General features: G+C 38.8%; 1 protein-coding gene across 3 annotated transcripts in view; it reads left to right on the top strand.

Moving 5' to 3' along the window:
- AKT3 (AKT serine/threonine kinase 3) overlaps positions 1-13,171 on the top strand; it is a 152,896-nt gene that overhangs the window by 134,726 nt on the left and 4,999 nt on the right. For all 3 annotated transcript variants that reach the window (XM_027453844.3, XM_027453846.3, XM_021271259.4), the window contains exons 12-13: positions 2,615-2,702; positions 12,175-12,277. In XM_027453844.3, coding sequence (XP_027309645.1) covers positions 2,615-2,702; positions 12,175-12,277 — 191 coding nt within the window. The remainder of the gene's footprint in view (positions 1-2,614; positions 2,703-12,174; positions 12,278-13,171) is intronic.

Genomic DNA, 13,171 nt, shown 5'->3' with positions numbered 1-13,171 from the left:
TAATGTAGGCCAGTGGTGCCTGGTCTTCCTGACTGAAGGATCTTTCAGTCATAGGAAAGGGCCATACACAGCCAGGCAGAGTCCACACAGCCTCAGAGTTCCACTTTTTCAATGCAGCAATAATATACGACAGTGAGTTTAACAAGCAAAAGGAGAAAAGGGATGTGGAAGAGAATACTTTTTTAATCCTTCACAACAAAGTCAGATCTTTTCAGGTTTAGATTTTGTACTGGAACAAAGGGAGTGCTCTAGATTGTTTTTCAGAATATGAATTAGCCCTGAGTTGGCTATAATGCTTAATGGGAATAAACCACTTTTTCTTGGAAGTGATCATGCCTGAAGACATGTAAAAGCTGCCACAGCTAAGTTTTATTAAAGCACGTAAAAAGAAGACGTATTAGATCATGTAAACTATAAACTTGTTAGATAATACATCTTATGTGTGAGATGTAAGTTGTTTGGAAGCAAGCATCACCCAGCTGCTGCCTACACCTCTTTGTTGTGGGCTTTTTCCTGAAAGATTGTTGTCTAGGTGATCTATTTCCCAGTGCCTCCTGCACTGGGCCAGCAGTGTCCAGTCCCTCTAGTTCCAAAACAAATCTCTGTCTCTGTAAATCAGTGAGATTTGTCTCTTTTTCCCAGTCTTCCTGGTCTTCTTGGTCCCTTAGGCTGCAGGCATTCTTCTGTGTCCTTCTCACTTCTCTAGTCCTCCTTCATCCTCAGTTTGTACTCAAGTTTTCTGTAGCAGGCTTGTGCTCGCTGGCACTCAGGGCAGGACCAGTCACCATGTCCCTCTGAGGGACTCAGCTGCACTGAGCTTGGTGTAGCAGCCAGGACAGTACAAGCATTCAGCCTTTCCATTGCTGCCCATCAATATCTGTTTTAACTAAATTTACTCCATGTACTAAAAGCAAATTGTGACCAGCCAAATAAATACATGGAAAGTAAAGTAAAAATTTGTCTCTGTAGTAATTCCTAATGCATTTTAACCTCCAAACAATTTGAGCGATCAAACATATTAACCTTTAGAATTTTAGATACTTCCCTGTAATTAATCTTTGCAGACAGCAGTGTTTATTACAGACTTATATTTACAAGCTTATTCATATCCAAGTTCCGGTGCTAGCTACTGATAAATAGGGTAGGAACACAAAGGTTAACTGCAGCACAGCTTTTCTCTGAGCAGCTGGATGGGAAGATACTGAGAGAAGTCTGGAGACTGCAGACTTGGATGCTTAGTGGAGATGTAGCAAATTTTGTAATGGATAGCTGAGAAACAAAGAAAAATACTACATGGAAATGAGAATAACTTCATACCCAGGCACTATAGGACTGAGGTAGTTGTCCAGAATGCTTCTGTAATTTTGCAAATTATTGCTCCTTGCAATAAATACGTTAGAGAGGAATTTATCTTAAAAGGTTGCTTTAAAAACTTTCTTTATATCTTTAGCAATTCATTTTAATGAAACACAAACTGCCTGTGTAATTCTCCTTGTTAGTATTTAACAATTATGGGCTGTTTGTTCACTTAAGATTACTATTATTTTATTTTTTTTCATGTTGCAACTTCTTTCAGTTAGACCATAGGATAGCAGGACTTGGGAAGAAGTTAGATGAAAGTTGAGCAGTCCTGAAGTCCAACAGCTGTTGAAAGGGAGCAGAGGTTCCTTCCCCTGGATGTGTGGCTCTATCTCCACCAACAACAGCTTAAGGGAGCTCACTGAATGTTTTTGAGTCAAATTTGATTTGCTGAAGCAACAACAAAAGCCAGTTCGTTCTTGTTTTCTTGTTGTAGGGTTTGTTTTTTTCCACATTAGCGAGCTGACTCAGCTCTCGGACTCCAGTGAGTATTGTGATCAAAACGATGCTGTAGTTGGAAGTGAGAGGGGAGAGGTATGGGCAGGTGTGGGACCCTCCTCTTTTGGCAGCAGTGACTGCTTACATGAGCTCAAATCACCCCGTGCAAGTTCACTCAAAGTAGGTGGAATTCACTTCCTAAGATGATTTGCCAGAGTCTGGCTTTGGCAAGCTATGGGCCACAGTGAATAGTGTGGTTATTTACAATGGCCTTTAAATAACCTTCTCAGCAGGCCTACAATTTATTAATTTATACTAATTGACTCAGATTGAGACTATTTTATGGTAATTGGTTAATTGTTACAGCACCCAGATGCAACAGCAGCGAACACTGTATAAAAATGATGTGTGAATCATTACTGATTCAGTGCTTGGCACCTCCCTGGCAAAATTTTGTGTCAGTGCTGTTAGGTTGGTTATGGTTTTTAATAGTGCCAGAACTTCAGTTGGTCTTTCAAGAAAACTAAAGTTAATTATGTCTTTTAAATGAGTGGTTTATTAAAAACTGATTGTGGACAGTAATGAACACCATAGTTGGAATAATCAAATAGAACAGAACATGGTTTGGACAATTTTGTTACTGCTTTTTATCTTGATATCACCTGAATTCATATTAAACAAGTGAGAATTTCATATTAAATAGGTCAGAGTTGTTCCTGCATATTCAGAAGTTGTCATTTTTCTAAAAATTAAAGTAATTTAATTTCCTTTTAAGAGTAATGATTGTTTAATATGATTTTTTAAATTCTCTCTTTAGACTTGGTGGAGGCCCAGATGATGCAAAAGAAATCATGCGTCATAGTTTCTTTGCTGGAGTAAACTGGCAAGATGTATATGATAAAAAGGTATGTTTTTATATGACATTGAATAATCTGGCTTCTGTTAGATTGTTTCAACTGATAAGTCATAGAACTGTTGCTCTTTGGAACCACGTTTTTCTTTGCAACTTTTCATGTTAATACATGCAAATAATTATTCTGAACTAGGTGAACTTACTTAATCTTCCATTTTTCAATTTGCCACTGGACCAAAAATAAATTTTGCAAACCAAACTAAACTCAGCAAAGACTTTTCTTTTGTTATGTTAACGTCCATTTTTTTCCTTTACTTTTTTTATTCCTGGTTGTTCAAGAGAAAAGTAGGTGTATGAATGTTAAAAAAAATAAAAAATCCTGAATTTTATTTCTGCCTTTAATTGAAAAATTGATTTTTTTTGAAATTTTATAATGGGGAGATTGAAAGCAAAAATCTACTTTCTGATTATTTATGTTTAAGTAGATATTTTTTTCAAACTAATTTTTAGAGAAGTATATAGGAAAATTAAAACAACATTATACTTCTGAGCCAAAACAGCTTGTGGAGAAAGAGAGTACTGGGAATTGGATTTGAACAGTTTTGTCTAAACGCAGTCCTGTTCCCGTAATGATCAACACTTAGGGAATGATTTTAGAAAATGAATTTATCTTACTAAGTAGTGAAACTCAGTTTCACTTAAGTTGTTTTTATATACATAAGCTGATTTTATCTCAGTACTTGTGTAAGAAGTTTCTTGTTGCTATAAAACCCTTCTATTTTGATGAAGTCTTTTTTCTGTGCTTTTTTTTTCCAACTGTTATATATTGTTAATCTGCCAGTTGAGCTGCGTAATTTTAAAATTTTTCTCCTCTTTTGCTTTGTTCAAAAAAAAGGAAAATGGAAGACATACGAATGAGCAGAATATGTTTATGCTCCAATGTCAATGCTACAAACTGTTTTTTCAGTTGTTGTTGAACTGGGATTTTAAAAATGTGTGGTTGTTGGTGTGGTATTTCTCTGACAAATACCAGAATTGAAATGCGAACCTTATATTATGATACAAAATATGGTACTCTCTGAAGTTACTTGATACAAGTGTGATTTTTCCCTGGCAGTATCATGATGTTTCAAGAACCTTGCAAATAAATAATCAGGACAAGTATATTGATTAGGCTACTGGTTGGTTGTGTAAGGACATTGTAGAGAAATATTTGAGGATAAAATCTGAAAATGGAAGTTGAGGACCTGGAATTGGTTGGATTGACACGTGCCATGATTGAATGAGAAAGAAAAAGCTGTTACATTACTCTTCCTCTGTTGAGAAAGATTTCGTAATTGTTTTGCATTAGAAACTGAGTTCTCAATTCTACACTGTGTTCAACATCAAATTCAGTTAAGAAAATATATATACTCTTAACTTACAAGCATGTGCTTCGAATCTTTCCAAATCAACATGGCAAGTGCTTTACAGTCATGATCTTATTCTGAGCTATTAAAATAAATGGAGGTATTTTGCTTCTACATAAACGTAGGTATTATGTGTGCCTTTATGCTCGTGGAGGTGGATATGGCTTATTGGAGTGTTATAACTGGAGAAATTGCAGTCACTCTTTGTTTACTCTGTCCACTGCTGCTTTGAGAAACTAAATTTGCTAGTAAAAAATGAATTGGATTTCCTCAGTTAACTTCAAGGACCACAGGAATTATTTTTGTGCAGTATTGGCATACAATGTGTTCTTTATGGGTAAAATAGCTCATTAAAATTACTTCTGACAGTACATTTTTCTGTTTAATTCAAAAATAATTTTATTGCTATTATGAAGCCATTTGTCTGGTTGGTTGAGGTGTCCAGTCATTCCTCCTGTGCATGCACTGTCCTACCAGTTCTGAAGTATGCAGAGTGGAAGACTGTGCTCGGAAATGTAAACTTCAAGCATAATAATAAGCTTAATGAACTTTAACTGAGCATTTTTATTACAATGCTTATGTGAATATTTCTGAGATTTTGGTGTGTGATACGATTTCTAAAATAACTCAGGAGTATGCATCAAACACATTTGATTTTCAAATAGCTTTATCCTTTATGCTTGTTTCTCTGTTGCTGTTTATTATTAGTAGTAGGGTCACTTGATTAAATTTATAGTTGATATAATTATTTGCATAGTAAAAGTATTTCACAGTATTCTTGTTTGAGGTTTATGCACCATGAAACTGTAATTTTCTGGCTGCATTTCAGGCATGTGTTTCTGTTAGTAACGAAAGAACTGAAGTTCACATTCAGAGTAATGGAAACCAAAAAATCATGTGGATTTCAAGTAGTTTCTGGGGAATAGTTTTGTGCATGTGCATGCTGTGCCGTTGTGCCACTGATTTTATCATTTTTACTCAAGATTAAGGACATCACTGTACTTACGAGGGTGTCTCTTTACTGGTGTGATTAGAGACAGAATTCTCTGTCTGTAAACTTGGAGTGTTTCATGCAACAAACAGCAGCTCTGTCAGGTCAAATGGATCCAAATGGTCAAACAGAATTATTAGCTCTCTGATACTGCTAACTAATTCAACTAATTTGGTACTTCACAATGATAATAAAATGTTGCATGGTACACTGGAGCAGAGAAGGTCGTTGCCTTTAAATGAAAAATGTATAGTACTTAGCATTTGCGATCAGATGTGTTTATTTTTGGCAGAAAAATCATGAGGGCATATGAAAGAGAGCAATCTGTGCCAGGTTCTTCCTGTGATCAGCTCAACCCTGATGAGTTTTCATCTCTGTGCATGAGTATGAGAAATTGAATAGTTTGGCAAACTCTGAAGACTTCAAAAGCCTGTACACTTCTAAATAAATTATTTGTTTTATTTTTAGCTAGAATCAGGAAGCTTTTTGACATTTCTCTGTTACTCATTTAAGAATAGTTTTAGAGTATTTTTATTTGGGTTGCAAAAATATTCTAAAATTGTCAGATGTTCTGTCTAGGATCTTTCACTGAACAAAAAACACATGGGTATTAATTTAAAGGTAGGAATTTGGGTATGTCTTCAGGCATGCAGCTTGAAGCACTCGGGTAGCCTCATGTTAGAGGAGATCCAGACCTTTTAGCGAATTCTGGGTTTCCTTCTGCATGTAATCTGGATGAAAAAAGGAGGAAGCTGTGCAGGAATTTGGGCTGAGTTGCATATATCATCTGATTTCTGCTAGTGTCTCTGGTTATTTCTGGAGCAAATTTCTTTGTTAGTACTGGGAGGGGAGTAGGGGCAAGTGGCAGCAGTGGTTGCAGCTGAGGTGCCCAACCTTGCTGAGGACTGATGGAGCAGTGCTGCCAAAGGCACCTCTCTTACAGCAGCATGAGGTCGGACAGCTGCACAAAGCTGTTCCTTATCCTCCAGCTGTGACGGCTTTTGCTTTACTTAAGGCACAACCACAACAGATGATGAAATCCCCTGATTAAAGCTCAGGGTTCAGGTCTGGCAAAATCTGCGACATAACTACAATGCTGAATACGTATTTAAGTGCTTTCGTGTATCAGATTTTAAGGGAAGGGGCAGGAGGGAAATACGAAAATGCCAACATCTGGTTCTAGGCAGTTGCTGTTTGAGTCGTACTATTTTGGCACAATTACCCGCTGTGTAATAAAGCCTGTAGAAATGACCCTTGTTGCTTGCTTTTGTGTTGTTGCCATGCAAAGTAGTAAAAAGATCAGAAAGCTGCTAACCAGTCTGATCTTTTCATTGTGTTTCCAGTGATACTATAAACTGTATGTGCACAGCTAGTGATTGATTACCACCCCTTTGCCCAGCTGCTTGAATTTACAAAGAGGAGAGTATAACATAAGGGTGTCTGATCCTTAAACAAGCCATTGCTGCTGTAGCCCTAAGGCTTGTGACTTCCCTCTGCCTTATCAGCTGCTGGAAAAACTGGGTTCAACTGTGGGCAACCCCCCCGATGATGTGGTGTGTCCCCGTGCACTAAAACCCCAGATCTGCCTCCTCCAGGCTGTCTGAGACCACCTCCAACCCCACAGCACGTATGGTTGGTTTCCTACCAGGGCTTGTAGACTATTCCTGGTTCCCTGCTGTCCTTTGGCTTGGCCACCCGCATGGGGCAGAGGAGCCAGTCCCCACGGCACTACTTGCTGAGCAGCGTGATGCTCAGCTCCGGTCACTGTCTTGCCCTCAGTGGAAACCAGTTTGGGGGTGGGATGCAGCTGGGGATGGCTCTTCTCTTCAGTGAGCTTAACTCAGTAGTTTTGTGGTCTTTGTCTTTGCTCCATCGTGGTGAATTTGCCCAACCATTTCCCCAATTTATTAGGGAAGGACGTACAGACTGACAGAGTGCTCATCAGCTCCTGTTTCCTTTGGTAACTGAGCTAGCGTCAGAAAAAGGACACAGGGTATCATTAGGAAAGGAAAACCAGTACTTTAAAGAACTTACATATTTTTATTTAAAGTGTTGTTGACAGCCTATTGTTGAAAACTGAGCTAAAGGTTTTGTGTTGTTAGTATCTCTGCATGATTTTTAGGATCACCAGCTATTTGCTTTGAAGGGAGCTTAGAAGATATAAATGAGGAAACACATTGACAGATATGCATCAGAAAAAAAGTCAGATTTTGAGACAGGCTTTGCTAGTGTCCTTTTAAGGTTCTTTATTGTGGTATTTGGTTGTTATATTCATTTATATAATGAATTTCAGTTTATGTGAAAATAGGCTGTTTACTTGGAATGTCATTTAGTAAATTATCCAGTCTGTTAATGCAAATACATATTTCTTTGAGTTGGGAAGTCTGAGAATTGTGACATGTTTTCAGCACTTAAAGCCAAGCCTGCCTGTGATGAAACACAAAGGTGTGTTGCAGTGACGCGACCCCATTCTCTTCTTGCTGTATAATGCACGTGTTCTGCCATTCTCATTAGTCTAATCCATCTCCTCTGCTTGATTCTTGAGAATAACAGTTTTGCGGTTTTGGTAACATAGCTCTCCAGGGAAGGTTAACAGAGAAGGAAGTTTGATTCCTGGACATCAGATTATGAGCACTTAACTACCAATACATAATTAACTTTCATAGCCAGAAAGAACTGTAACATTTGACACAATTTTTGACATATGTCAGACCTGAATAATAAACTAGATGGCAACTGTTGAAATACAGCATATGATGACAATACAAGGCATTATTAAAATATCTGTTTTGTAGTTATTTTTATAATACATTTTCAAAATACATAAGCTGTGAGAAAAGCAGAATTCATCTCATACATTGTAATTCATTAGTAAAGAGGAAAACATGTTGGGATGCAACAGTGATTTTTTTTTTTTTTAATTGGACAGCTCACAATGTCATATTCAAGTTGAACCATACATAAAAGTCAAACAGTTATTCCTCATGATTAAAAACTGAAACAGGACAGCAGTGCTTACTTTTTAATATTTATATGATACTTAAAGAATTAGTGTGTTTGTGAGTTTTGTGGTTATAAAATAATTACTTAGTTTATTTAAATACCTTGGGTAATTCAGTGGGGGTGGTGTATAGCTGCACCTCACATGCCTTTAACACTCATCTCAGAGTATTATTCAGCTGTAGGCTGTTGCTGGATGGGATTTTTATGATTGTGTTAATTTTGAGTCTTTGGAAGGAAAATTCCTTTTAAATTAGAAGGAAGATCACACTGCAATTTTCATTTGACAGGCCAGGTCCATCACAGTCACTGACGTAGCTTCAGCCACTTCCCGTGCAATCCAAGACAAACTGATCCTGTCTGATAATCTTTGAGCTAATAAAGTTACCTATTTTCTCTCATACTGAAGTATTTGCAAAGTTGTTTAGTCAGAGTGAAAAAGCTGAAGGTGTAGCACAGTCTGTCTGTTCATCCCCATGAATGCAGTAGTCAGGTACTGTATCTACCCCTTTTGTTCCCCCAAGAGGTGGGTGTCAAGTTTCCCAGGTCCTGAATTGTGGAAAAACAGTGGTGGTCCTCACATGCTGCTCTTGATGGATGCCAGGTGGGAATGCCACTCCCTGGAAGTAGTAAAAATACTGAGAATTTGATACTGCTTCTGCTGTCATTTCTAGTATCAAACCTTGGAAATGGCTGGGGCACATTCAGACCGACAGGTGCGAAATAGGATTTGTCTTAAACATCAACTCTTATAACTCAGTGCTGAATTTAGTTTTTCATTTCTTTATTTGTACGCATGTGTATGTATGTACATATACATCTGTGTGTGTGTGTGTGTAAGACATGAACACACATGGTCTGTACTTCTGGTCCTTAGAGGCAACTGCTGAGTGCTGAACATGTATAACTCTCCTGTTTGGTCAAGTGTCCTCCTCCGGAAATTGACCAGGCTGCTACGAGAGGGCAAATTGTCACACGGTGAAGATAGGCAGCCAGGACCAGGACTGAGCACCACAAGCCTTGCACAGACTGACAAGGCAGAGTTTAACCAAAGCTGGTATTGTTGCTTTTGGCCACCCATTACCCTGTGTGCCTCGCAGTGCCCACATTCTCCTTTTGGACTTTCTGACTTCTTGGGTCAGAAGTGGGGAGAAGCTGTGGTGAGAGCGGCTAGATGCCATGTCCTTGTGGCATCACAGCACAAAATGTCACTGGGTATAGAGAGACATCTTCATGTTGTGATCATCAGAGATGTACTCAGTGTTGTGGGCATTGTTCTTTGTCATTGAGCCTCTGAGCTTAAAGCTTTTGGGCTGTATGGAGAAATTTCTATGTTATTATTCAGGCCCTGTGTCAGTGTAAGTGGTTATCTCTGCAGCAGTTGCATCTTATTTGTCTTTCTAACAGTTTCATTACAGCTGAAATTTTGGGAGATTTTTACTTTCTGCTTTTAAATAAAATCTGACAATTAATGAACAAAGGTGGCATCCCTCCAGAAAGATAATTGCCAAATTTCTGTAGCATGGCCTGGCATGTTGGTGACATGGCTTACAAAATCTGTCTCACATGAATGGTTCTGCCTCTAATCTCCTGACTGTATCGTGGAGGTATAGTGTCCTTCTGTGTGCATTTGTGCACATCATTTGTACGGTGCTCCCTGCTCCTGCTTTATGTGGAAGGACGTAAGGAAAGCACTTTATCCCATTTGTCCCATTTTCTTCTGGAGGTGATACGCAAGCACTGCATGCCAGTGCCTTTTTTCTTGACAGGAATTGTGCAGCAACTGGTAAATTATTTTAGGGGCTCTCCCTTTAAATTGGGGAGTCTATGTTAAAGGTATCCCAGCAATTATGTGGAGGTCAGAGAGGGAATTTATCTCTGGAGGGGAAGGTGTGCATGTGAGGGCAGAGCAGGCCCCTGCAGCGCAACTCTGAGACTTTAGGCTTGGCTGTTCTGGTGTGAGGGCGTAGAGCAGGTCGTGGGGAATGAACCCTGTCTCTGGGTATCCTCTCAGCTGGGAAGGTGGTGCTGAGAAGGAAGCAGAGCATGTGGGAAGAGTGAAAATACTTTCCTCTTGCTCTCTCTTGTGTTGTGTTTGTGCCTCTTGCTCTCAGCTGCCATTTTCTCTTTCCCCTAGGCTGTCAGTGTTGGTGTACGTGAAGGTACAGCCTGTGTAAATACCAGCCACGTGGCTGCAGGGTTTGTGTTTACAGCCACTGAAGCCCCCTACTGCTTTTCATGTCTCAAGTATGAAAGGTACTTCTGTAAGATGACTGAATCCCGTAGCACCAGTGACATAAATCTGCATCAGGTTCCTCCCTTCTGGTTATAGACTGGAGTTCTGTTTGTTTTTCTTGTTTCACTTCCACAGACTTGTGGCATAGCCGCTGACTTACTGAATGGTGTTGGTAAAGAGTTTCCTATTAAACAGTTGGAAGTCTGGCTACCGAGTGTGGCACTGGAGGACCAAACCCCCTCCTGTTACAGAATGTGCTTGTTGCTGGTGACATTTGTGTTAGTGGTGCTTGTAAAGCCTGACTGAAATTGTTGTTGTAGTCACTTGTTCCTGAAGAGTCCTGAGTACTGTGCTTCCCTTACTAACGTCATAGCAAAGCCTGTTGATCTCAGTGGACAAAAAAGAGAGGAAAAAAAATAGAAGAGTAAATCAGTAATTAGCCAGAAATTTTTTAAGGAAGAACCTGCCAGCTGATGCATTACTTTTTTCCTCTTCAGTTGCAAATCCATGCATTGCTATATATTATGATCTTACATTGCCTGTCTTGTCTTTTTCATTACATAATTTTCTGGATAGAGATCAATTCTTTCTTTAACAAGGTCTTTACTTGGCTGGTTTTATAGCACTACGTAGTTGCACAATATGGCCCTGATAGGACAGGCTAGCTGTGTAAAAAAGTCTTTAAAATATGCATTGAACATAGTAAAATAATGAAGACTCATACTACCATAAAAAGGGATTATCAAAAGACAGCTTCTTAAAGTACATCATTTCTGTCATGAAATGAGTCTAGTGCATTGAGCCTGGTGGGAGGAGGAGGTTAACAGCAGCTTTGCTTCCTATGTGGGGTAAAATTAACAATTTACTTGCTCAGTGTTGGTGTTCTGGACTTGACAGAAATAACATGAAACTAGCGAAAAACACGCACAAGGTCTGATAACATCAGTGAGCCATAACTTAAGCCCTTATGTAGAAAGGGAAATGGATATGCTGTCTTCAGGGTTTGCATTTTAAGTCATATGTGAGTGGATTACACTGAAGGGCTCCAAGTTATAGACCAAAATGCTTCCCTTCCATGAACTGCATTACAATATTATATATATTAACCTGCTGTGTAGTTTTGGACTGGCACAATACAGCATGAAATCCCGTAGTCAATGTGCCTTCCAGTTAATACCTGTGGCCTGTAGGATGTTCTTTTAGAGGAGAAGGTTTAAGGTGAGGCTGATGTGAGGGAGCGCTGCCTGTAAGCAGTGAGCAAATACCAGTTACCTGCTGCTGGGAAGCACTGCACTGTGTTGTGGAAGTAGGGGACAGGATCAGATCCAGAAATGTTGGGTTCAGGAACCTTACTTAAGCATGAACTGACCTTTTTCAAACATAAAATTTATTTTCACATTTACATGATTTATTTTAAAGGTAAGTTCTCAGCCTTACTGCTGAAAAATGGAATGCAGTGTGCTTACTGTACCCTCTGTGCTGTCCCTTTTGCCTCAGCTGTTCGTGCCACGCAGGTCTGGCAAGTACCTGGAGGTGCCTTTGCCTGACAGCTATGTAGGTAATTGAAACGGCCCAAAGAGTTTCTAGGTAATTATGCAGCTCAATTAATCTGCAAGTCATGTGAAAGTGATACTTTGAATTTAGCCTTAATTTGCTATTAGCTAGATTCTGAACTAGTATTTTGGGGATTGATTCTAATGACATGTATCTCTTACTAGGAGTTAGAGACCCATCTGTCTCTTGTTGGACCCTCTTGCAACTCCTTGTTTGACATAGGGTGTAGAGAAAAAAAACAACAACTTTAAATCAAAACTTTAATTCCTTTCTTGGTAGTAATTTGGTTGGCTTTAGGTATAGTAATTGTGTTTTGTTTCTTGGTCCCTTTCAGCTTGTACCTCCTTTTAAACCTCAAGTGACATCTGAGACAGACACCAGGTATTTTGATGAAGAATTTACAGCTCAGACTATTACAATAACGCCGCCTGAAAAATGTAAGTCAAAAATTATACATAAGCATAACTTAAAAATAATCGCTTTATAATAAAGCACTATGTATGAAAGTTCTTTTGTTTGAATGGAAAAGCTTACTAGCAAAAATCTTCACATGAAAGTGTGTAAATAAATTCTCAAAAACAGTCTTCATCTGAAGAAGGAATAATTACAAAGCTTGAAGTATTAGATGTTAGACATGCTTTTGTTTGTTTGTTATATTATTACTATTATTTAACATAGGTCACAGTTCTGTAGTTCTTTCCTTAGGGAAAACACCAGCTTCAAATGTTTGCTGAATGTCAGTAAAGGTCCCAGTTCAGCAAAGTAAATTGGAATATAGACCCTCCTTGGAGACTGCTATTGATTTCAGTGGGTTGTTTAAGTTTAGTGAGACACACATATTTTAAAGTACTTCATAGACTCCACCAATCCCCAGCCTCATCTCCCTGCTTGCCCACCCTCCAGAAAAAAAAACAATCCCTTCCCCACGCCAAACTGACAGAGATGAGTGGATGTCTTTTGTGTTGATATCCATTACTTGAAAATTGAATTTCTTAACAAGTCCTGTGCTTTTTCAGAGCACTTAAAGAAGTTATTAATATAGATGTAATCAGTGCACTGAGGCTTGCACAGACCTTCTTTGTAGGAGTGAATTTCACTTCACCACAGTTTGTATTTCTTCATCTTCCACTGCACACACAGGAATCGGACAAGCTAGGGCTTACCAGAGTTACTACCAAGCTAGTGCTAAAGCATAGTTAAAATCTTGCTGCTGAATTCTTGAATGAATTCACTTTCTAAGTGAGATTTTTTTTTTTTTAACTGGGGGGTTGAGAACATAAAAGTAGGCAGTAAATACTGTAATTAAGGTTGATTATCCTGTCATAGAGCTA

This window comes from Anas platyrhynchos, chromosome 3, assembly GCF_047663525.1.
Source record: "Anas platyrhynchos isolate ZD024472 breed Pekin duck chromosome 3, IASCAAS_PekinDuck_T2T, whole genome shotgun sequence".
NCBI classification, from domain to species: Eukaryota; Metazoa; Chordata; class Aves; order Anseriformes; family Anatidae; genus Anas; species Anas platyrhynchos.
This window is presented reverse-complemented; position numbering and strand designations above follow the sequence as displayed.